General features: G+C 38.8%; 1 protein-coding gene and 1 pseudogene across 3 annotated transcripts; one reads left to right on the top strand and one right to left on the bottom strand.

The window, feature by feature from the left end:
- Positions 1-5,635: 5,635 nt before the first annotated feature.
- On the bottom strand, positions 5,636-19,687 carry LOC121978706 (annotated as a pseudogene).
- A 560-nt stretch (positions 19,688-20,247) lies between these two features.
- Positions 20,248-26,089, top strand: LOC121976798 (F-box/kelch-repeat protein At1g55270-like). 3 transcript variants are annotated; one of them, XM_042529152.1, is made up of 2 exons: positions 20,248-20,510; positions 24,126-26,089. In XM_042529152.1, exon 2 carries the CDS (start codon positions 24,385-24,387, stop codon positions 25,525-25,527), a length of 1,143 nt encoding a protein of 380 aa, XP_042385086.1. In that variant the 5' UTR covers positions 20,248-20,510; positions 24,126-24,384; the 3' UTR covers positions 25,528-26,089. The 3 variants fall into 3 exon arrangements, with proteins under 3 accessions (XP_042385086.1, XP_042385085.1, XP_042385084.1); XM_042529151.1 differs by having other exon boundaries at positions 24,274-26,089; XM_042529150.1 differs by lacking the exon at positions 20,248-20,510 and adding an exon at positions 20,518-20,683 and having other exon boundaries at positions 24,274-26,089.
- The last annotated feature ends 732 nt before the right edge of the window (positions 26,090-26,821 follow it).

Raw genomic sequence — 26,821 nt, forward strand, 5'->3', positions numbered from 1 at the left:
ACGATTTTGGTGGCCTGGGATGAAGCAAGATATCGCCAAATACGTCAGCATCTGTCTAACCTGTCAGAGGGTTAAGGCAGAACATCAGCGACCAGGAGGAGTTCTGCAGCCGATCCAGATTCCAGAATGGAAGTGGGAGGATATCTCTATGGACTTCATAGTGGGATTACCCAGAACCACGAATGGTTTTGATGCCATCTGGGTAATAGTCGACAGGTTGACTAAATCGGCCCACTTCTTAGCTATCAGAATATCCTATTCCATGGAGCAGCTAGCTCAGTTGTATCTCAAGGAGATTGTCAGGCTACATGGAGTCCCACGAACCATTATATCAGACAGAGACAACAGATTTACATCACACTTCTGGAAGTGTGTACCACTATGGGCACCCGGTTAAAATTCAAGACCTTTCATCCTCAGACGGATGGTCAGACGGAGTAAATCAGTACTCGAATATATGCTCGGGCTTGTGCCCTAGATTTCAAGGAAGTTGGTGCAAATATCCGAGTCTAGCAGAATTTGCATACAACAATGGTTATCGAGCCACTATCGGCATGACACCTTATGAGGCACTCTATGGGCGGAGGTGCAGATCACCTTCTGGTATGAGAGTGGTGAGCGAAGGAACTAGCTTGAGACGGATCTAGTAGCGATACCACAGCATACAGATTCGCCAGAGGATAGAGACAACCAGAGCCGTCGGAAGAGCTATCCGATACACGACGCAGACCCCTAGAGTTTTCAGTTGGGGATACAGTTTTCCTCAGAGTAGCTCCCATGAAGGGAGTCATGCGTTTTGGGAAGAAGGGCAAGCTAGCTCCCAGATATATGGGACCATACCTTATCACGAAGAGAGTGGGCAAGGTAGCATATGAGCTAGAGCTACCTCAGGAGATGTCAGCTGTCCACAACGTATTTCATGTCTCCATGCTGAAGAAGCATATTCCAGACGCCACCCAGGTGATTGAGCCCCAGTTGGTACAGGTCTGTGATGATCTCAGCTATAACAGTCGGCCTATTCAGATAATAGACCGAGCAGTAAAGAAATTACGGAACAAGGAAGTACCATTGGTCAAAGTCAGCTGGCAAAATCACACAGCAGCAGGGGCGACTTTGGAGACAGAGGCCAGCATGAGACAGAAGTACCCAGAATTGTTTTAAGTCCGGGGACGAACTTTTTATAAGGTATGGGGGATTGTAAAGCCCGAAAAATTCTCGAATTTATTTTAGAAATATCCTATGATTTCTCTATATTTTTAGGATATTTTTACATAATTTTTGGAGTACCGGAAGTAGCAAAAACAAATAAGTCGCAAAATAGCTTAGGCGGGAATCGAACCCGAGACCTATGGTTTAAGGGATAATGCTAGTAACCAGTTGAACCCAGCAGGGCCGTGGTGAAAGAGAAGGGAAACATTTATATTTATATTTGAGTTGGGCCTAGTTACCCACTTAATATAAATATAAACTTAAGTTGGGGTTGGGTTATATTATTTTGGTTCGGCACATCCTTCTCCACCGAAACCCTCCTAACACCACCGCCGCTTCTTTCTTCTTCCCCTCTTCCTCACGCACGGCACACCAAGCCAAGGGTCAAGGGAACATCTTCCGGCGATGACTCCAACACGAAAAAGGTTCTTCTCCGCGAGAGGAACGCGAAGACGCGAGCGGATCGTCGAGAAGATCATCTCCACCAGAATCCTAGCGAATAGAATCGTAAGAAATTACGAACAGGAGGTAAGAAACCCCTCACCTGCAGTATAATTGCTCTCGCTTGTTAGTTTTGGCGTTAGTTCAGTAGTTCTACAGTTTTCATTTTTAGGGTGTGCTTTTAGTGCGCACCAAGCATTCGGTAGAATGCCCAGTTCAGAAGGATGCACCAGTAGGCGTCCTAACAGCATGTAAAATGTATTAGAAATATTTTATTCAGCTTATTATCAGTTATTACAGCTATATGGATTAGATATCCATTGAGTGGGCTCCCACAGTAGCTTCTAGGTTTAGATAACCTAGCTCTAGGTTCAGATAACCTAGAACAGCAAAGTAAAATAAAACAGTATTCAGTATTTTACTTTTATTCAGTTGGCACTGTACTTGGATCAGATATCCATGGGCTGGACTCCCACAGTCGTCCCTAGGTTCAGATAACCTAGTAATCCTGCTGGATTCGGAACTTGCAATCCCGGGTCTCGTAGGGATGCGCGCATAGTAAATACAGTTGCCAGGGCCCCAGCAGCATGTTTAGTATTTTCATCTATTATTATATATAATTTTCCAAATATGTAATCAGTGATGAAAATACTAACTTAGTTTCAGTTTCAGTTAATTATCTCAGTTAAGTTTCATGATTTGAGTTCATGACCAGTTCAGTATTTATGCTTAGTTCAGATACAGTATGCTATGCTCAGCTTGTTTGTATGCCATGATCAGTTCAGTACATGTTTGTATGCCATGCCATGTTGCCATGCTCAGTTCAGTTTTCAAACAGCATGTTTTAAAACCATAATTGCATCGTTGCATGTTTTTGTGAGATAGATGGTTTTTTACTAAGCTTCTTAGCTTACAGATGCTACTTTTCTTATACTGCAGATACCGGTAAAAGAAAAGTGGACTAGCGGAGGCTGGAGGGCGATGCTACGATGATGTGTGTGTGCAAGGGGTCTGGAATAAAGATCCTTGGGATCTATACGCTTTTATTTCAGTTTTAGTACTTAACATGTCTAGTTTTATGACTTAGTCTTGTTACTAGGTGTTATAGCCTAGTAAACTATGTCTTGTTTAGTTTATCATGTTTAAAATGTTAGTATTTACATGCTAGAGTGTTTTTCATGTATCTAGAGCTTGTGTATGTGATTTTTGGCACGAATCAGTGCTGGAAATCAGAAATTCTGATTTCGTTTCAGACTATCAGAACCTGGATCGGTCAGCAAACCGATCCAGTGCTACTCCTTTTCCTGGATCGGTCAGCCGACCGATCCAGATGGATACAGTAGCCTACTGTATCTCCCTGGATCTGTCAGCCGACCGACCCAGCATCGAACAGTAGGCATCCCAGCGTCTCCAGGTGCCTGGATCGGTCTACAGACCGATCCAGACACACCTGAATCGGTCTTGCCGACCGATCCAGCCTCTGCTGGATCGGTCCGCAGACCGATCCAGCAGAGCACAAAATCGTGGCAAGTTTGATCGATCCGTGGATCGAACAGCAGCTAGCTGGGAAGTCAGCTTTGTGTTCTAGCTCAGATGGGAGGTCAAGTATCCTCCTTAGCACATATACCCCAACTGGAAAGGTCTTGAACCCTTCCTTATAACAGCATGGGTGTACCAGTTGTCAGTTTAATAGAGTCAGTTAGTGAAATTTTATTTTACCCAGTTTCCGCACAGTACAGCACAGTAGCTTCAGTAGTTAATGTAGCGATCCGGCTCACAGCCTAGTACCTAGGAGTCAGGTCGTTACATCAGATCTGTGTTTCATAAGATAAACCCAAGTATAGCGAGTGCAATCATCAATAAAAGAAACATAATATCTTGATCCCCCTTTTGTAGTAACAGGAGAAGGCCCCCATACATCAGAATGAATAAGATCAAAAGGATTAGGAGAAAAAGATAGACTTCTATTGAAAGATAGTGTAGAAAATTTTGCTAGTTTACAACCACTACAATCTGAAATATCATGACTTTTTAAAGTTCCTAATACTCCAGATGAAGCTAAAAATTGTAAACGAGAGGCTGAAACATGACCTAGACGAGTATGCCACAAATAAAAATCAGAAGAAGAATGACTCAATCGGAAAGATGACAAATTGATACTAGAAGCTGCAACATCTGGTACTTGAAGCTTATCCAAAACATAGAGTCCCCCTTGCCTACGGCCTATCCCAATCACCTTCTGAGATTGCGGGTCTTGCACATAACAATTGGATGAGGAAAAAGAGATTAAATATCCAGACTCAGACAATTGACTAACAGAAACAAGATTAAGTGTAAGACTAGGAATAAAATAGACATCGGGAAGAGATAAGCAAGTTGTAACAACAGAACCAACACCTAATAATGGCATCGGAGTACCATTAGCCGTCATAACTGATACAGATGAATTAGAAGATAAGGAGATAAAAGATGACAAGTTAGGTGACATATGATGAGAGGCTCCAGAATCTAAGATCCATAAAGAGGAAGATATACCTGATGCACTAGAGGATGACAAACCTATATGAGAAGAAGCAGACATGGCAGAGGGCTGTGAAGCAAGGAATTGTTGAAACTGCTCAAGCATATGCGGATCTAAAGAGGGGGCAGCCACTGCATTACCAGACTGTGGTTGATTACTAGATTTCCACGAAGCATTCTGATGTTGCAATGGTGGGGACTGAGATCTTTGCTGCTGATGTTGTTTACCTTTGTTCAATAGTAATGGACATTGAGACTTCCAATGTCCTTTTTCTTTGCAATAGGCACACTCATCAATAGAAACCTTCGAAGTCGACCTACTTTGATTATGTGGCATAGATCGTTGTGGTGTTGCAAAAACTGATGGCGTAGATGACGCAATAGTCTTCTTATCAACCTGGGACTTAAGGCGAATCTCCTCAGCTAGCAATTCATGTACTACTGAATCAACAGAAGGGAGAGGACTACGATGTAAAATTGTTCCACGCAATCCTTCAAAGTCATCGCGAAGAGCCATCAAGAACTGGACAAGACGTCGTTCTTCTCTACGAGTATTGCGAAAACACCAAACAAAACCAAGTATTGCGAAAACAAAAGGAACCCAATCAAAACTGTACGATCCGCGAAAATTGTAGATCGAATTAACAATGATTCAATCAAATTATCAAAAAGATAGAAATAAAGGCTCTGATACCATGTAGAAATTAACGCCAAAGAAAAAGAGTAGTCATCTTTATATGTATGAATCAAAAGATAAAGAGTACAATGCCTTATATAGTTAATTACAAGAAAAAATCTAAAGAAAAAATCTAAACAAACCTTAACTGAGAAGGTAAAAGACTAAATTGTCCTCAAGGCTATAAACAAATAATTCTAATTAATTATATAATCTAACAGTGTCGTCCTTCTCACTAGCTGCGTCTTTCGCTCGACCTTCTGTACTCCTAAGTTCCTGTACACTCAGGCACAAGATACCAAAACATAATAGGACTTAATTTGACTTAGTTGATCATATCAAAACTACCACGGGATACTTACAAATAATTTTAACACTAAAGCTTAATTGAAATAAGCATCCAAGCTAAAATAATTATTTTAATATTTTTACTAAAAAGATAAATAGAAAAAAAGACAAGTAGAATATGCACATTAAATGACATCAATGACACTAGGATTATAGTGCATTTTCAGATGAAAGTATTCTAGAATATCACCAAATTATTCATATGCAATGAAACTTTAAAAAAAAAAAAAATCCATGTATTTTAGTAGAAAATAGGAATCAAAGAATGAAAAAGTGATGGTTGCATTCAGCTAAACTCAATGATATTTTTGTATTTTATGTCCAAGAGAAAGGAGAAATGAGCATACAAAATGATGTTTTTTGTGCCTCCTATCTGATTCACTTCCATGGATACACCAATAAAAATTTTATGAGAGCAATGTCTTGCTCACTTGCAGCTAATCATTCATCCACAAATTGGACATCAATATGAATATATTTTCTCATGAGAGCAACAAAAAATGAGCTAATAATGACCAATGTTTGTCGCTCTTCATGCATTTTCTTCTCCGAAAGTGCATTATGGATGACTAATTTCTTCATATGTAGACATCTTTCAACCATCCCAAAAATCTAATGCCCAAAGTTCTCACTTATAACAATCCATCCTAGTTCTAATGCACATTCTCCAGAAGTCTTGCAGCCCATTATGGTATGCACATATCTAATTTCAGAGCTCAATGTTAGATGTTTATGGTTCGGAAATGAAGCAGGATCAATGACCTTGTACTTGTCATCAAAGACTACTTCTCATATTGAAATTTCCAGTATCGGTATGAGATTTACAAAATAATTTTGGTGGACATGATTGGGTATATATATATTTTTTCTTTTATAATTTTAGTATAACAAAAATATCAAAATATTGAATAATTTTGGTATAAACTATATGAAATTTGTACCATATCAAAAATTTAATATGATATCAATATATATTTTTTAAATATCAAATTTTTTAATATAGTATACAATATAATATAATTTTTTTTGATACTATACAATATACCATCCATATTTAGGGAACATAAGCCGGAAGCAATAAAGAATTAGTATATACAAATAGAATGAGAGTTGTGGCTTATCAATAGTTGCACTATCAAGTAAGGAGAATGATGGGCAAAAAAGAAGTACAAGTTCTCAGTAAAACCCTTGAAGTCAATGTGGTCTGGATTGAAATCTTTTTTAAGAACATAAAAAAAAAAAAGTCAATAGTGTTAGAGTGTATACTAAAAGCCTAGCTTTTGGTATAAACATTTATCTAGAAATAAGAATCACATTGGTCAAATGTCTACATTTATGATAAATGTAGTTGTTCAATTAATTTATATTGTAGATAACATGGTGTGTGGTGTCACACACAGAAGATCATGTTATCGGTTTCCTTATAAATTATAAACAGTAGCTCACGACTAAAATGGAAAGGAACAAACCATTGGAAGGTCGTAGTGTAATTATGTATTAGTTTATCTTAACTATATAATTACACTAGTACACTTAGAGTGTATTGAGTAGGACCATTAGAGGTCATTTCTTTTATACTGACTTTATAAAGAAACAAAGATCTCAGTTATTATGGAAGTGTGTGCTCTTAATCCTAATATAATAACAAGCACATATATTTGATATTTATTTCTTTAATTTATCAATGGGTGAGATTTAGTTCGATGAATCAATAAGCCCGATAAGTTGGGAAATGATATCACTTATAGTGTGTGTTGTTGATTATAGAAGGAAACGTCCTAGTGATCTAGGTTGAGAATGTCCCCAAGAGGAGCTCATAAGGATTGTCATGTTAAACCCTGCAGTGGACTTAGTCCGACATGACGATGAAGTTGAGTGGTACTACTCTTGGAGCTAGATATTAATTAAGTGAGTTGTCGAACTTACTTAATTAGTGGACATTTGTTATCTTAAACACAGGGAGACTAACACACTCATAATAAGAAGGAGCCCAAAATGTAATTTGGGATTGGTGCGGTAGTTCAATAATAGTTCTTTAGTGGAATGAATTATTATTGATGAAATTAAGTTGTGTGTTCGGGGCGAACACGGGATGCTTAATTTCATCGGGAGACCAAAACCAATTCCTCCTCTCGGTCCCTATCGTAGCCTCTAGTATATAGAGATTTATACCCACCGCATACCCACCTTCTTACCCATCCAATGGGGCTGGCCAAGCTAGCTTGGAACCCAAGCTAGGGCCGGCCAAGTCCAAGTGGATGAGCCATGTAGGTGGGCCAAAGCTTGGGTCCCAAGCTTAGGTGGCCGACCACTAGAATATTAAAAGGATTTTTATTAAAATTATTTCTTATGTGGATATCATGATTTTAAAAGAGAGTTTAAAAATTAAAAATTTCCTTTTATAACTTTCTACAAAAGATTAAGAGAAGAGATTAATCTCTTTCCTTATTTGTAGATTAAAAGGATGGTTTTAATTTTTGGTAAAAACTTTCCTTATTTGTAAATCATCTACATGTTTAAAAGAGAGTTTAAAATTTGAAATCTTTCCTTATTTGTTAATTAAAGGAGTATTTTAAATTTTAAGAAAACTTTCAATTTTAATCATGTTCATGATTTAAAAGAGAGTTTAAAATTAAATATTCTCTTTTATAAGTTTCTACAAAAGATTAAGAAAAGATTTGATATCTTTCCTTATTTGTAGATTAAAAGAGATTTTAATTTTTAGAGATAACTTTCTTTTTATCCACATGTTTAAAAGAAATATTTTAATTTATAAAATTTCCTTTTTATTAACCACCATGAAGGGAAAAATTATTTGAGAAATTTTTATAAATTTCCGAAAGCAAATTAGGAAGTTTTAATTCTTGTGTGAATTAAAATTTCCTTGATTTGTGGAATGGTGTGGCCGGCCATTGTATTTGTAAAAAGGAAATTATTTTTAATTAAATAAAATTTTCTTTTTCATGGCAAAATAATTAAGGAAGTTTTTAATTAAATTTCCTTATTTGCCAAAACCAAGGATTATAAAAGAGGGGGTAGAGAAGGCTTCATGGTGAACGACTCTATTCTATTTTTCTCCCTCTTTTCCTTGATGGTGTGGCCGGCCCTTCCTTCTTCTCTTCTTCTTCTCTTTGTGGCCGAACCTCTTCATGCTCATGGAGTTTTAATTGGTGGCCGGATCTAGCTTGAAGAAGAAGGAGAGAAAGCTTATATCCCTAGGAGCTTGGTTGGTGGAAAAGATCTTCATCTTTTGGAAGCTTTGTGCTTGGCCGAAATTTGAAGAAAGGAGAAGGTGCTTTGGTGGTTTCTCATCTCGGAAGATCGTTGCCCACACAACGTCCGAGGTTAGAAGAGGAATACGGTAGAAGACCAAGAGGTCTTTCCAAAAGGTATAACTAGTAATTTTTATTTCCGCATCATACTAGTTATTTTTGGAAATTATACCAAATACAAGAGGCATGCGATTCTAGTATTTCGAATATGTTTTTCGATGTTGTGTTCTTTTGTTTTCTTTTTCCTTGTGATTTGATTGTTCTTTTCGGTTAACCTAAAGTTATTTTAGGAAATTAAATATTAGCTTTCTATAAAAGGTTTTGTCTAGTCGGTGGTGGTTGCTCCCATATCCAAGAAGGCCATGTGCCTCGCCACGTCAGTACTGGGAACCAATTATGGAAATTAATATTTAATGGAATTAATAACTTAAGGAGACTTGGGTCGAACGTGTTAAGTTCCGCAGGAGATCCAAGTCAAAACCTAAAAGAACAAATAGATTAAGTTTTGGATCAAACGTGTTAAGTTCCGCAGGCGATCCAAAATTTAATTTAAAAGAACACATGGTAGCTAGGAAAAGGTTCAGACCTTTGTACAAAATTTTTGTACAGTGGAACCTATAGGTTTTCCGAGTAGCAACCAACAAATAGAACATATCATATAATCATAGCATAGGATCATAAGAATGTACCATTTAACATTTTTACTTAAATTATATTTAAAATTTAGAATTTATGGTATATATTTTGATATATACTATTAATTTGAACATTTAAAAAATACATAATATAGAAAATAAGTGAAAATTGCATATTATAGAAAATAAATGAGACATGTAATACAACGTGAAGGGTTAAAAATTCCACAATGTTTCTAAACAAAATTAAAATATCAATAGTAGTACCAAAAATATTTTTATAGGTCTAACTTTTATTAAAATAGATGATAATGAAAATGGTTAAAAACATTTTTTTCTACTTAGAATTTAAAATTAAGGAGATGTTTACTGTTTAAAGTGTCTTTCTAATTAAGCCATGATTTTTAGAATTAGGATATACTTAGAAATGAGAGCATAGAGTTAGAATTATGAGATCAAAACATAATTGAGATCAAACTTAACATTTGAGTTTTCTAAATTAAATAATTGTTAGAATCAATGTCTTACATTGGAACACTAAGAGAGAATCACATTAATAAAGATAAAATTTGCATTAAAAAATTGTAACTCTTTGAGCATCTTTGTAATTTAAGAGGAGGCCGTTAACCCTAAATAATTTTAGCACTAACCAGAGTTTATTTTCAAAAGAAATTATTCTATAGATTGAAACTTTTCAATAAAAAATCACGTAATCAAAATTCAAACATATAGTACAATGCTTGTAGAAAATAGGAATCAAGGTAAAAAAATATTAAATGAAAAAATGACTGTTGCATTCTAAGATGGTATATCCTATCTTATATGGGTTAGGTTTAGTAGGTCTCCGGGGAAGAGGGAAAAAAAGATAGCAGAATCAAACAGGTGTGAATACTGGTCGGGATAACATACTTAAAGAAATATAAATCAATACCGGCCGGGATAACATGCTTAAGAAAATATAGGCCAATATCGGTTGGGATAACAGGCTTAAGGAAATATAGGCCAATATCGGCCGGGGTAACATGTTTAAGGAAGTATAAGTCAATATCGGTCAGGATAACATGTTTAAGAAAATATAGGCCAACACCGACCGGGATAATAGGCTTAAGAAAATATAGGCCGATATCGACCGGGATAACAGACTTAAAGAAATATAGGCCAATATCGACCGGGATAACAAGCTTAAAGAAATATAAGACAATACCGACCGGGATAACATGCTTAAGAAAATATAGGTCAATATCGGTCGGGGTAACATGCTTAAGGAAGTATAGGTCAATATCGGTCGGGATAACATGCTTAAAGAAATATAAGTCAATACCGGCCGGAATAACATGCTTAAGAAAATATAGGCCAATATCGGCCGGGATAACAGACTTAAGGAAATATAGGCCAATATCGGTCGAGGTAACATGTTTAAGGAAGTATAAGTCAATACCGGCCGGGATAACATGTTTAAGAAAATATAAGCTAATATCGGCCAGGGTAACAAATATTTCGAGAATATTTATAAATATATCTGTAGTATGTGATTGTATAACAGGTTTGCTAATTTGGCGGGAAGAATGTTTCTAGACTTTTCTACCGGCACTAGGCGACAAAGAAGATATATCTGGGGTACAAAAAAGATTCCTTAAAAAGTTATTTTCTGCAAGTACATGACTTACGTCATTGCATAACAAGCTCTAACAAACCGAGGTCCATTTCATGACTACGGAGATTATATGAAGTGGTATAAAAAGGGGAATCCTCTCCGTTAGCTAGGTATGCTCACGCTCACCACACCCACAGCTATCCATTACAAATCCTAATTTCTGTTACTGTTCATCTTCTTCCTTTTTGCTTTTCCATACCAAGAGAGATCACTAACTTGAGCGTCGGAGGGCCTAGCCAGGGATTCCCACCCCGGTCTTAGGTCACTGACGATAGTGTTGGCGGTTCTCTGGTGCGTAGGAAGTCATCGTAGTTCCAGATCTTGGCATTTTTCACGGGAGCTTTCCTTTCTTCTTTGGATCTTAGTACGAGGACGGCGTCCTATGGATTCATTCTCCTGGATCCGCTTTGGGTTTCTCGGATCGGTATTCCACAGATATTATTCTTCATCAGCGGTGAGGTTTTCTCCCAGCTTTCTATTTTGTCAAGCTTCTCATACAGGATCACTATCCTACCAAAAATTTCTATATTTAAAAAATATATATTAATACAGTATTGAAATTTTAATTATTAAAATTTTAGTATACTAAATTTTCAGTATGATTAAATTTTTTACTTAACCTACAGTTTTGATGCGAGATTTAGGCTTCTCTATATGAGTTTTGGATTCTCTTGACTTTAATTCGCATGAGTCACTTATAGGATGGATTCATTTTTGGGGTTTGATGTAAATTATCTCATATTTATAGTATTTTATCTAAATATTTGAATATTCTCTTTGTAAGTAATTAAGGGTCAGGGGCTCGAGTTAAATCACACCAATTTGAGTTCAAAAGCTAGGTTTAAATGAGGAGAACTAATATGAAGCAATTTAGATTATTCATCCAAGATAAGGAGCGAACTGAATCATCCATAAAGATATGAGTTGTCCATATTTAAGAGAGAGTAAATAAGGACCTTTGATCTAAATCTGAGCCTTGGATTAGATTTGAAGACATTCTCTACCATTGGATAGGATTTGGAGAGTTCACAACCATTGATATAGATTTGGGATGATCAAACTAACATATGCCTGTCTTCTTCTTGGGGGCTTCAATCCTTCACTAGCAGCCAACTCCACTCGATCTCCTCCACTAATGCTGATCAACACGAGGTCAAGGAAATTTCCTTCCTATGGCGATCATCCATCCACCTTCAATCCACCAACACAATCCATAAAACTTATTCTTCCACAATACACCGCCAACCATCCATCTTCCTCCTTCACCATCGCAACTTCACTTTGACCATCGAAATTTGATTGCCGGAGAAGAAAGGGGTTCCCTCCTTCACTAAATTCTGATCAACACGAGGTCAAGGGGATTCCCTTTCTCTGGCGATCGTCCATCCATCTTCCATCTATCAACGCAATCCAAGCATATTCTTCCACAATCCGTCATCGACCATTCATATTTTTCCTTCACCACCGCAACTTAGATTTGATCTCCGAAGAAGAAGAAAGTGGCTCTCTCCTCCAAATCCCGATCCCAAACCTCCACATCCTATTTCCAACTGACGACATCCACATTGCACCTCCACCATCATCACTGTCGCCAAGCTAAATTCATCCTCACTGGAGCTGTAGAAGACGTAAGGGATTTCCCTACGCCTTCAATATATCCTATTAACACATTTTCTCCATCCATTCCGTCATCAATTTTACTCTCATTGGAGTTTCCACAGATCGTCATCATCACTCAATCATCTTCTCCAATCTCAACTAACTTGGGGTTGCCCTAGCTTGTGTTGTGAGCATTCTTGGTTTTAATTGCCTTTCATTTGGTTTGTAGCATAAAGATTCGAATGTTCAATTCAACTTTGGTTAAATTCTGTTAGTATTGAATGTGAAATGTTAGTTTAGACGTTTAATTGCTGCATGTCTGCATGCTTTGTTTAGGATTGATTGCTTGTTTTCTGTCTCCACAGTAGTTAGGGTTAAGTTTAATTATTTGTTTTCCTTTAGATCTCTTTTATATAGGCTTGCATTGGTAGTGTAGGTTATGTAATTTTTGTTAAGAGAATGTTCTGTGTTTATTTGTTTCTTTAATTACAATTGTTAATAATTTAAAATATCAAAAACCCCCAGCCATTTATAAATAATTCAATCCAAAAATTTATGGGATACAAATTTTATTTCTTGTTAGAGACAACCCTTACTCTATACTACATTACTATAGATCGGTTCAATATTAATTTAAATTGTAATCGTATCACGACAAAAGTGATTTATCAAACGTTGATATCAAAATTATTCAATATTTTAGTACTATATATAATTGAAAAATATTGTTATATTCGGTATATATCGGTATGATTTGTAATTGATAAAGTTAGCCGTCAAAATGATATAAAAATGATTCTCAACAAAAAAGAAGAAATCCTTTCTTTACTATTTTAATGTTTTTGATATTTTTTTCTCAGTTTTTTTTTATTTCAAAATTTCCCTTAGACTTTCCTAAGTAACAAAAAAAAACTAAAAATCAATCAAAATTTTCATTTTTTTCAGCTTTTGTTTCTCATTTTTTGTTGACATAGCATGCGATCTGTGCACATTTAGCGTCGAGCAACACGTGAACGATTATTTAAAAATATATTTTTGACTAAGATTTTATGCCCAAACTTTTGAGTCAAAATTTCAAGCCCTAAATCATACTATAAGCAAATAAGTATAAGACTTGTTTAATATTTTTACTAACAAATAAGTATGCACCACATCCATAACGCTAAGCCCATAGTGCATTTTCAGAAAAAACAATTCTATAATATCACCAAATTATTCAAGGTACATCGTGGACGACTAATTTCTTTAAATTTGACCAAGTTCGAATGAAGTCGAGCTTGAGTTTTGATATTTGAATAATATATTATAAATAATATATTGTGAAACATATGAGAAAAAAGTCAAGTAGGTCATAGAAGATCGATATTTGATTGGTAAAATCCTAACTAGGAGTTAGATAATGGTAAAGTCCTAACTAGGGGTTAGGCAATTGTAAAATCCTAACTCAAAGGTTAACAAGGTAAGTTTTAACTCAAGGGTTAGGCAAAGGGAAAATCCAAATAAGTCAAGGAGGACCGCACGTTGGCAAAGGAAAGCCCTAACTGTGGTTAGGCAAAGAAAAATCCAAGTGGGTCAAGAAGCACCACACGTTGACAAAGAAAAGTCCAAATAGGTTAGGGAGAACCACACATTGGCAAGGAAAATCCAAGTGGGTCAAGGAGGACCATATGTTGGCAAAAAAAGTCCAAGTGGGTTAAGAAAGACTGCACGCGGCAAGAAAAGTCCTAACTGCGGTTAGACAAAAGAAAGTCCAAGTGAGTCAAGGAGAACCGCATGTTGGCAAAGGAAAACCCTAACTGCAGTTAAGCAAATGGAAGTCCAAATGGGTCAAGGGGGACAACGTGTTGGTAAGGTTAAATTCTAACTACAATTAGTCAAGAGAAAAATCTAAGTGGGTCAAAGAGGACCACACTTAGTGATCGGCAGTACAATGAAAAGTTGACAAAGTCCAAGTAGGTCAAAAGGTTGACTAGACACTTGGTGGAGAAGTCCCAACAAGTTACGATTGACTAGAGATTGGGCAAGGGAACCCTAGACTTGGGTTAAGCAAGTTAATGTAGGATCGGAAAGAACGCTAGAGGGGGGGGGGATGAATAGCGATCGTCGAAAATTCGGTTAAAAATAGATACGCAACGGAAGAATAAGAAGCAATGCTAACATGCACGACCAAATTTTTACTTAATTTAGAGCCTTCGACGACTCCTACTCCAAGGCCCGCACTCGTCGAGTGCTTTCGTTGGGCAATCCACTAATAGTTAGAAATTATTACAAATTTCAAGTACAAGAACTATAAAATAGTGTTACCGACAATAAAAAGAAAAGAATCTTAATCATCGGTTGTCGGAGGAACTTCACAGCGTCGCAAGAGCTTTTTCGGAGCACCGAGCAGAAGAGAAAGTCATTGCAGTTGTTGTTCTGAAGCTCCGGGTCGAAGACATTTAAATAGGTCCATTCTGTTAGGATCCCTTCGTACTCGGCTAGAGAGGGGGGGTGTGAATAGCCGACCCCAATCGCTCGTTTCTTTCTACAAACTAGGGTTAGCGCAACGGAAAAATAGATGCAGAAAGAAAACAGGAGAAGAAAGACAAACCATATAACGAGGTTCGGAGATGAACTCCTACTCCTCGGCGTGTCCGTAAGGTGGACGAAGCCTATCAATCCGTCGGTGGATGAGTCCCCGGAAACCCGGCTAATAGATACTCCTTGTGGGTGGAGAAACCTCACCACAATCTTTGCAACAGCAATAGAAGTACAAATAGGAACAAGAAAACAAGAACAGAAATGTAAACAACACTTGCTTGCCTTCTTGAAGCCAGCAGGAACCCTGGTGAAGCAGCAGCTTCTCGGATCCAAGCCTAGCTAGAAAACCAGCAACGGGAAGAAGCTCACGCGAAGCTTTAGCACCCAACGAGCTCAACAAAGCTCAGCAGGAAGAAGAAGTAAAAGCTTCAGGCAGAAGAGTACTTCCAGAAAGAAGAAGAAGAAGCCCTATAGAAGCCCTCAGCCCCTTTATAAGCGAAGAAACTAGCCGTTGCGTCGCAACGGCTAGAACCCCGATCGGTCTGCAGACCGATCAGCCTAGGCGCATGAGGCTTTTGCCGATCGGTCCCTAGACCGATCAGGTATCGCGATCGAATCCGATCGGTCCATAGACCGATCGAGCTCCTCCCATCCGCGATATATGCACCTGATCGGTCGACCGGGTGGATCGGTCCGCCGACCGATCACGGTTACGTTCAGTAGTTGCCGATCGGTCTCCGGACCGATCAGATTGCAATCCGCGAGCCATCGATCGATTCGATCGGTCACCGCACCGATCGGGCAACGAGATCACCGGATCGGTCACTGCACCGATCCATCTCCTGCTTTAGAGTGCCCTCTAACCTAGTTCGGAGAACGAGCTACCGAGCCCTCTCCGACTCCACATGCCAAGCTTCACTCACTTGGACTTCTCAACACCAGATGTCCGATCACCCTTGATCCATCTGGATTTTCCCTTGCCCGGCTTCACTCACCAGGACTTTCACCTAGCTTCACTCACTAGGGTTTTCACCTGGCTTCACTCACCAGGATTTCCACAACTGCCTGGCTTCACTCACCAGGACTTTCACCTTTCACCTAGCTTCACTCACTAGGATTTTCACCTGGCTTCACTCACCAGGATTTCCACACTGCCTAACATCCCAGTTAGGACTTTCTCATTCACCTAGCTTCACTCACTAGGATTTTCACCTGGCTTCACTCACCAGGATTTTCCCGAATGCCTGGCTTCACTCACCAGGACTTTCACCTTCACCTAGCTTCACTCACTAGGATTTTTACCTGGATTCACTCACCAGGATTTCCCGACTGCCTGGCTTCACTCACCAGGACTTTTCCCCGTGCCAAACTCCCTGTTTGGACTTTCCGAGTGCCAAGTCTCCATACTTGGACTTTTCGCGTGCCAAGTCTCCATACTTGGACTTTTCCAGTGCCAAGTCTCCATACTTGGACTTTTCCCGAATCAGGTCAACCAGGTCAACCTTGACCTACGGTTGCACCAATAATCTCCCAACCATCTATTCTTGTCCCACATCAAGAATAGAACTCTCTTTTCGTCAAACATCAACATACAACTTAACTAGGTCAATCTTGACCTAAGGTTGCATCAACAATCTTCCCAAGTCAAACATCAAAATACAACTCGAGTCACGTCAACTCGAGTCGGGTCAACCAGGTCAACCTTGACCTAAGGTTGCACCAACACATTCCATGCACCTGGAACCCCTTTGGGCGCCTGGACCATTTGGCTCGGCCAATCGACGCACTCCACATAAGCTTGTGGATCAATTTTCGAGTTTAGACGCCTGGATCAAGTCCGGGCACCCGGACCGCTTGGGCGCCCATGGCCTTGCCCAGGCGAGCCTGGTCCGAGCGCTCGGACCCCTTTTCTTCATCCTTTCCACCTGCAAGAAAAGGTTAATCCAGACAATCAAAAAAATATATTTGACCATGCAAAACAGAGTTAGCACAACATAATAGATTATGAGTAGTAATTAGATTCTGTCTCCCTGAGACTAGGATCCAGTTAAGGTCTCAGCTTAGGTTTCCCAAATAGACCTAAGCTGGACCGACGTTACAGTTCCCTCAACGGGGAACGCGTCCTCACTGGATCTCTCCTTCAGTTGCTTACCTTTACTTGCCACTTGCAGTCACTCGACTTGCACCCACCAGGTCTCCCCGTCAATTATCAGGTCCGCAGACCCAACTGGACTTTGACTGGTTGTCAGCTCCCGCGGACCCAACCAGACTTCCCACCAAATATCGGGCCTTGCGGACCTATCTGGACTTCGCACTAGCTATCAGGCCCCGCAGACCTAGCTAGATTTCCCACCAGTTATCGGGCCCCCGGTCCTAGCTAGATTTCAGCCTGGTGACAGGTCATTCAGACCAGTCAACTCCTGTACACTTGGTAGAAACGTTAGACAAACAATCGATCTAACTTTAATCTATTTGTCATATATCAAAACTAGACTGTTAGTGCAATCTGCAGGAACAGTTAGGATTGGACAATCGATCAAGTAATCGATTTAGAGCTGCGTCTGATCAATTGAGCACATCTTTGCGCGACGCGCAATCACCTGAAGTCAATTGATTAAGTAATCAATTGAAGGGGGATTTCGCAAAGCACCGTGTTTTCTATACTGAATCAATTGGAAAAGTACTTCAATTGATTGAGAGAAGTTCACAAAGCGAACAATAGGCTTCTGAATCAATCAGGTGATTGATAAAAGTCGAGTAATCGATTGGGCAATCGATTGAGAGGAGTTTTTGCGAGAACACAGAGGCATTCTTGATCGATTGGGTAATTGATCTAGAAGTGATAAATCGATCAGGTAATCAATTGGGAGACGTAAAAGTGAGTCGTTGCGAGGTTTGGACGACTGAAATCACTCGGATCTAACGTGGCAATTGATAGGAGGTAAGACCAATCGATTGGGAACTCTAGATCGCGACATATAAAGGCATTTGACGAGATTCAAACGTAGCTCTACTTCTCCACTCTTCACCTCCTGTTCTTGGAAGATTCAAGGCAAAGTGCTGTTGTATTTCTGAGTTAGACATCTATAAATTGAGATCAAACAAGGTGTTCATTATACTGTTTATTCATTTCCTTGTTGTATTTTCTTGGTGAGAGCTTGTATGAGTTTTCTCCACCTCCAGAGTATTTCCGAGAAAGAGTATTTTCATAATGGAGAATGTACTCTGTATGAATTCTGGGATTAGTTATCTTGTTGAGGTGGATACCAAGTAAATCTGGGTATTAGCATTGCTTCGAATGTTTTCCGTTGTAACTCATCATCGAAGAACGATTGGAGTTAATCATCCCATCCCCCCTCCCCCTGCTCGCCGGAGTGTCTTAACACAACATTCTCTAGTGTCAATAAGTCTTGTAGCTCATTATGATGTAGCAACCCATCTCTAATTTCATAATTCAATGCTAGATGTTTAAGTTCTAGCGATATATTCAGGATCAATGAGCTTATACTCATCATCAAGCACTACTCCCCATGGCCTCAACCTTCTCCGTTTAGATGCTTTGGAGATCATTTGGTAAAATTTGGGCAACACTATCATGAAGTTACTTACATCGGCATCCATCAAATGGTTTATGTTCTCACTGATATCCAAATCAGTGACCTTGACAATCTTTGATCTTCATATGCTTAAGAGTATTTTTGCTAATCAGCTCAAAAAAATTAAGGTTCAAGGCACTTAAGTGTAAACTCTCAAGATTATCTGCCATCAAAATTATCTTATCAACAACTACTAACTTTGCAAATATGCATTTCAAGATAGGACTGCTTAGCTCAATTAAAGATTGAGAACCTGAAGTGAGAATTTCTATGGCATCAAGAGTCAAGGACTCTATTCTCGGACAGACAGCTAAGAATAAACTCGGATTCAAGGAAGAAATACTAACATGCCTTAAGGAGAGGGATTTAAGACAAGTAAACCTCTGATAACTTGGTGCAACTCTGATTATAGCCTTATGATTTAGATCTAAAGCCTCCAAATTCTGCCGACAACATTTCTCCAGAACATTCACATATGGAGTTGTTCCAACATTGTAGGATAAACTCCGCAATATTTCTCTGGTGTGCATAAGCCAAGCAATGATTGAAGCAGCTGCAAACTCATGAGCACTGTCCACATGAATTGAAAGACACTGCAATCCCTCCGTTTGGAATATGATCGGTGTACCTCTAGCTTACTAGTAGTAATATTGCTGGGCCAATAATCGGATCTTTAAGGAAAGCGTATGAAGATGCTTCTGGAAGGCTTTTCTCCATTTTTTGCAAGTTGAAGATGCGACAACAACATCTCTAGCAGTTCCAAAATGAATTAAGAGGAAGGCAGACTAAATTAGTAATTTGAAAGAAAGACAGACTAAATTCATTTGAAGGAAAAGAAATCCCACCAATTGCTGAAAATCTAAAATCATAAATTTTCTTTTAAAAAAATGTAGAATACAAGATTTTCCTAGCCTCCATAATGATCAAATAAGTTCATACAAACATGAAAATCTTCCCATCAAATTAATTCGCCTTGGAAAAGAAATGATCATTTGAATCTACAAATCAAAACTTCAATCATTCGAACCTAACAAAACAAAAAATTACCGCGTCTGGATCGAGCGGCATACCTTCCAGTCTCCGTGAAACGGCTGACGAGAAACGAATTGATGCAGAGCAGAATAGACTGATCTAAGATTTAAAGTAGACTTGGCGACAAATGCTGACGTCGAGATACACGAGAACACAAGGGGGTTTGATACCCTTGTTTGATGCATGTCAGAACGAGTCCGGATCCTCTGGATCGCTTTTTGTAATCCAGAAGATGATTCCTAAGCATGTATTGATGGGAATGAATGATCCCCACCTATTTTATAAATAGGGATCATGTATTCCATCAATACATACTTAAGGATCATCCTCTGGACCGCAAAAAGCGGTCCAGAGGATCTACCCTCGGCTAGAACAGGCAGATCGCAGATCATGGATAGTCCGGATTTTATTGAATTGGTGGGTACTTCCGCAATCCCAACCCTCGTCCTGTACGGATTTCACCCAATAGAAGCCCCCTAAATTACAATTTGTTTTTTTTTTAAATAATAACTGTCTAAAAAAATTTTACTTTTATTTTTTTAATAATGTAGATCCGTACTTTTATTTTTTTAAAAATATAGATCCATTGTATTAGCGATCCTCTTTTGTCGATTGCATGAATATGGAGGAATGTGTGTAAATATGATGGTGTAATTTTAGAAATAGGGTAAATTGAAGGGGTAACACGGAAATTTTTGTAATGCCGACTAAATGGGCTTGGTATACCAAAGCAAGAAATAGTCAGCGGAGTAGACCAACGAGAGAGAGACAAACGCGCTTGATTAAGGAATCGGGAAGTAAGTGTGAAGCAGGATTTGGTCAGGAATCGGGAAGAAGTGGGAAGCAGGTTTCGTGACCAAATCCTCCCCATATCTATCTTTTTCCCCCCTTTCCGCTTCTCGGGGATCTGCTGATCATAGTCGGGAGTTTTTCGTTGGAGTAATGGAAAGGACGGCGCCGGAAAGCTTGCGCAACTCGCACCGCGTTGTTCGCGTACAAGCTCCGCTGGTATATTTCCTCGTCGCTTCCTTTTTCCTATCGGGATTTGTTGTCTATGCAAGGATTTTTAGGTGAGATCCTTAGAGAATTCTACTTAGGGAATTATTGGTGAAATGGTTGGCAAAAAAACAACTTTTCCCCCTCTTTTATCTGTTTTTTGTGCGATTTACGGAAGATCAGTGGTAAGTTGGAGATTCGTAAGTCGATCTTTTTCGCCGATGCAAATAAATCATGCTCTTTTGAATGCATAGTATGGTCATGACCTGCCTTTTTTTCTCACTGCTTTGAGCTAAATCTACTTGTTTTGGAGCGGAACAAGGGATGCGTTTGTAGTCTGAAAAGCTGTGCTGCCTAAAGTGTTTTAGGTCGCTACTCTTTAAACAATTAGGTCGCTACTCTTGAAAGATTGTTGTATTATGTGGCGTAGTTTTTACTTATTGTATGGTTTGCATTCTTGTGGTTCTTATTGTGATGCAGCACCAAATTCGAACTGTTGAAGAACGAAATTGATGAAGCGAATAAGAAAATAACCTCACCTAGAGGAAACACTCTCACACAGATAAGTCAAATTGAAAATTATATTAATTCAAAAATAATTAAAATATATGACTCGAAATTTCTTTAGACTAGACTCAACAGTAAATATGGAAATAAATATTCTAAATAAAAGAAATAAACTAATCTAATAGGGATTACAATTATTTCTTTTTTTACCAAAATAGAAAATATTAATTACCAAATAATAAAATTTAAATCTCTGGTTGATTTATTTATTTCAGATGCTTAGATCTTGAATGATACGGGATATAACGAGTGGACCCAAGAGATAACGTAACGCTTGAGGTCAAAGTGATGTAGTGGTCAAAGTCAATGGGAGAGAATGTCCCCTATTTGGCTTCCTCATTTACCTAGCCTTAAGGCTTTCAGGTCCAGTCAAGCTAGATTACAGGTCGGGCGATCAATGGCATACCGGCTTAAGTGTCGGTCGAATATACAAAGTTTTGTACTTTACCTAAAAGATAACCCGTCTAGTCATTTAATAACCGACCGAGTTGTGGGCGGCCAACATTATAGGATGGCCGATAGGTCCAACCCATCTCTCAGTCGACCAGCCATAGGTTTGGTTAGAGTATAGGTCGACCTCCTTGAGGCACGAGCCTCTTTATGAGGGGCCGCCTGAGCAACGTCCGGGTTTAAAGCACTTATCTCCATATTACTACCCAGACGGACTTTCAGGGAGCACAGGACATCCTAATTATTTATTAAATAGATCTTTGATTTGACTAAGACATTATATTATTATTCTCCAAGTGAAGGATTCACTAATGTGCATAAACATAACTGAACGACTTAATGCCGAGACAAATATAAAGGCGGTCGGCCATACAGGTCGACCAAGATACACGCAGTATAATATACGGCAGAGCGAACTATACAAAATGTGACTGAGCAGCTCAATAAGGACGACCAGCCTTAAAGACTGACCGAGACATACTCAGCTGACAACTCCTTATAGCATGTCAACATAACAACAATATGTTAGAGAATATTCTTCTGGAAATTTTCTCGGAACCATCGTGTCTTTCATCAGCAAACCAATTATAATTACATATTCTTTAACAACCTCAGTAATAATAGAAGCCACAAACGACAAAAGAGGTAAACATGTGAGTAAAGGGAAGATTCCTCAGATAATTACACATTTCTGATGTGGTACAATTCCCTTTACCTAACAAACTCTGCACATTCTGCCACCTCATGACTGCGGAGGTTAGGTGAGGAGGTATATAAAGGGGAATCCTCTCTATGGCGAAGGTACGTTCTTTGAACATTTGCAACTTTACTCTCCAGCACACGTTCTTAGTGTACTTCATCCACCTGTTCGGATCGGTGCTGACTTGAACATCGGAGGGCCTTCGCTAAGGATTCCCCCTGGTTCCTAGGCATTGACGTCTGGTTGGCTTGTTTCTTTGTGCGCAGGATCAAGGAAAAGCTTCTTCTTGGAGAGAAAGGTCTTCTGTCGGTCAATCACCTATCCATCGTGCCAAGCGTGTCATCTCTGCAGTTTTTAAACAGGATCATTGAATTTTTTTTGTTCTCAAAGATTTTCAATATCTTTCCTTTTATTAGGAATGAACCAATAACAACCACCATGAAGCCCACTAGATGAGGTTGACTATATGTATCCTTTTATACCATTGGTCTCACCTACTGATCCTGTCCGAATGAAGGAAGCTGGAAAGTCGGGGATAGGGTGACTACTGACGGGATGAAGATCTCAATCCTGCAAAACAAAACTAAACCAGGGAAGGGTCCCTGGCGTTGGCCCTTTGACGCTCAAGTTAGAATCAGGAAGAGAATGAGTATTTGAGAAATAGATAAATCTTACCTTTCCTCATACCTGACGTACCCTTTTATACCTTTCTTTGTGATCGTTCATCTGCCCTTATTTAATGATATTAATTGCCAGAGGAAGGCTTCTTTGTCTTGACTTCTGTGCATTAATGATAAATGAAGTGTTCTTCTTGGTCTTGGCTTCTTCATACTTAATGATGATAGACGGAGTGTTCTCTTTTGTTTTCTCGTCTCCTCCTGTGCAGTGTCATTCTTGCGCCGGACGGGCAGTCCGAGCAGCTCGTTTTTCAGCCGACCGAAACAACCAACTACGGGTTGTTCATTCGTTCGACTGACCCATGATGTCCATTTGTCTGACCGGCCGAGTGATCCACTCGAACACTCATTTGTCGACCGGGATAACCAGACAACCACCTTTGGCCGAGACTCTTTCCATAAGCTCTAACGTTGACCGTCTTGACTCTAACCGACACCGTGTCAATTGACCCGTGACAGGTGGGCTCCCTTTTATCGCCGCATCATCTACTATATCATCATTTATATTTAAATAAATTTTATTCTATTTTATTGTTTTTAACCAAATCTTCCTCATTTAATGTGTTCATAATTTTTGTTTATTGCAGATGAATAATCTGAAATTTAACTTTTTAAAAATTATTTTCTTTCCTGTCATATTTGTTTCTTTGTTTGCATTATTCTTTTCCTTCTTTGCATTATATTGTCCTCAAAGACAAGATACCCATCCCTAGAAATAGGTTTACTATGAGCCCTCCGCATGGTGGGAAGTATTTCATATGATAAACTAGGTAAAGGATAATCTTTATTCTGAAAATGAGACAAATTTTGTATGTTGTTTATGTTTTTTCATGGGACTAGTTATTAACTTTTAGAACTGATTACACAGTCCTGGAATTGGAAATGCCATTCTGATTGAATCCAACTGATATAACCTTTAGATAGATTTTTTTGCCAACTTTATTTATTTATTTTCCAGTTAGACTCATCATCTAAGCCTGCTCTTGTCATATTTATCTAGTTTACTTTCACCAGCTACATTCTCGGATAACTGATTATTGATAATGCCTCATATCTGATTGATTTTTCATTAACTCACAGAGAGTTAACCCTCTGTTATATTTGAGTCAAATTTATTGTAGATTGCAAGCATAATCATGGTTCTGAATTACTGAATCTAAATTCTTCGTTGCATTGCATCATTGACATTTAGCGCCTTTAACCACTGTAATCATTTAGTCATTTGTTGGATAGTTTTAGGTGCTTGGAGCATGCTTATACTTTTCCTATTGCATTGCGATGATGGGAGATCTACACGTGTTTTCAAATATTGTACTTGTTTGGTGTTTCATGCCCTAAAAGATGCAACCCATGAAGTGTTCCATTGTCATGCTAATTGCAGGTCGATTCCATTTCATGTTACTGTAAAGTAGACACTGGTTTGAAAACAGTTGCAGGGGCTAGAAAGTTTGTTCCTGGAGCTAAGCTATGTGGCCAACCTGAAATTGTGCCCATGGGACCAAGAAAACGTATCGCACGGAAGGAGAGAAACAAAAATCAGGGACCCCTCTTACCTGGTCTTCCTGATGATCTTGCTATTGCCTGTTTGATTCGGGTTCCTCGAGCTGAGCACCATAACCTTCGCTTAGTTTGCAAAAGATGGAACCAACTCTTATCTCACAATTACTTCTATTCCCTCCGGAAAAATCTAGGGATAGCAGAGGAATGGGTATATGTCATCAGGAGAAACCGTGATGGAAAGATATCTTGGCACGCCTTTGATCCTATCTATCAAATCTGGAAACCACTGCCACCCCTCCCTCCAGATTATTCTGAAGCACTTGGTTTTGGTTGTGCTGTTCTTAGTGGTTGCTACCTCTACTTATTTGGAGGTAAAGATCCATCAAAGGGATCAATGAGGCGTGTTGTTTTTTTCAATTCTCGGACAAACAAATGGCATAGAGCTCCAGATATGCTCCGAAAACGCCATCTTTTTGGCTCATGTGTTGTAAACAACTGCCTTTATGTTGCTGGTGGTGAATGTGAAGGGAACCAAAGAATTCTTCATTCAGCTGAGGTATATGATCCTAACAAAAACAAGTGGACATTCATTGCTGAAATGGGCACTGCGATGGTGCCCTATGTGGGGGTTGTTTACGAGGGCAAATGGTTTCTCAAAGGGATTGACTCTCACAACCAGGTTGTGAGTGAAGTTTACATACCTTCTACCAACTCCTGGTCCACCAGTCATGGTGGGTTGATTACCGGCTTGAGAAATCCCTGCATTTCATTAAATGGAAGGCTTTTTGCAACAGATTGCAGAGATGGCTGCAAGCTTAGAGTCTTTGAATGGGCGACAGATTCTTGGAGCAAGTTCGTCGACAGCAAGCATCATCTAGGAAATTCTCAGGCCTATGAAGCTGCATCATTTGTTTCTCTTGATGGTAAGCTCGGTATCATCCGAAACAACATGAGCATCGGTATTGTTGATGTTGCAAATCCAGGAAATAACATAGAGACAACTAGTGCTCGTGTATGGGAGGCAAATGTAGGGAAAGGACAACTGAAGAACTTTGTAGCAAGTCTTTGGTCCTCAATTGCAGGTCGTGGTGGATTGAAGGGTCATATTCTACACTGTCAGGTGCTTCAAGCTTGATGACTCATGGAAGAAGTGGAAGTAGTTCCTCGATCGACCCACTACCCACTACCCACTAGTGTTACTACATTGTCTGGTGGCTTTTAGCTGCAAGTTCTTCGTTCTCCTGCATATCATGGTTTTCTTTTGACATCTCAAGTATTCTATATTGGATGGTTGGAGAATGCTATTACTCCATCAACTTGTGGGAACAAAAAGATGCATCATTTCAGACTGGAACTAAGTAGGAAATTTTGCAATATTCTATGCGCAGTTTACGCACTGCATTGAATGGAAGCAGCAGCAAGGAAATCCACAAAGTGTGAGTTGGTGGTTGTAGCTGTTTCCATTCTTGATTGCAGGCCAGCGATATATAGTATATTTGAGTGATGCCGTCCAGCCTAAATTTACAAGTATATGCATTGTTCTTATGCACGTCTTGATTTACTCAGATCATATAGATGAAGTTTCATTGGAAATTGTCCGCTTGTATTAATCTCCTCATATTGTCTTTATATCCTGTTTTACATTGTAGTATCTGTTGGAAATTTTTGATTAAATCCATTCAACATGATCGAGTCTAGTCAGTTATTTCATTGTAAGTTGACGCATTAATGGTAGCAGACACGTTAATGGCCAAATCAAAACAGGTAACCATTAATCGTGCTAGATGTTGGTGTTTCGAGCCAGCCCACAAAGGAAGTCATTAATCACGGGAGTTAATGGCTGCCAAGATTCCGAGCCTATAAAAACAGGCTCGTACCTTGAGAAGAAACAAACTCCCCCATATTCCTTCTTTTCATCATCTTATTTTTAATCAATAAATTTTGTTGATCTGACCAATTAAAAATGAATTGTAATATATACATATAATTAATATATAAATATAATATTATTAAAATATCCTTGATAATAACTTATAAAATATATTTTGACTCATCAAATTTTGACCATTTAATATTATCCTTCTTTAATTTGTTCTTCCTATGGATCGTATACGGCTATTATTCAATTTATCACATGCAACTAGTGCTTAATTACGAACATAGTTAAATTGTTATATCCTTAGAAATAGTCATATAGTGAAATCCCGAAGCACCATCAAATTGGATGAATTTATTTTTAAAGAAATTGTACCTCAATAGTGCTCAACACACCTTTCCACTCAGCCGACTAAACCTACTCGGAACTTAGCCATTCGGCCTACTTGGTCACTTCATCCACTTAGCACTTTGCCACTTGGCACTCAACTCATTAGACAGATCGACACTCAGCTTGGTAGCTCGGCTTCTGTGCTAGTTCGACTGCTCGAGCA

This window comes from Zingiber officinale, chromosome 4B (assembly GCF_018446385.1).
Source record: "Zingiber officinale cultivar Zhangliang chromosome 4B, Zo_v1.1, whole genome shotgun sequence".
Classification (NCBI taxonomy): Eukaryota; Viridiplantae; Streptophyta; class Magnoliopsida; order Zingiberales; family Zingiberaceae; genus Zingiber; species Zingiber officinale.

Excerpts from the sequence above, each read along its gene's own strand:
- LOC121976798 (XM_042529150.1), top strand. The coding sequence starts at position 20,615 with ATGGTTGGCAAAAAAACAACTTTTCCCCCTCTTTTATCTGTTTTTTGT. Across the intron at positions 20,684-24,273 it reads CGATTTACGGAAGATCAGTG|GTCGATTCCATTTCATGTTA; the intron begins GTAAGTTGGAGA and ends TGCTAATTGCAG.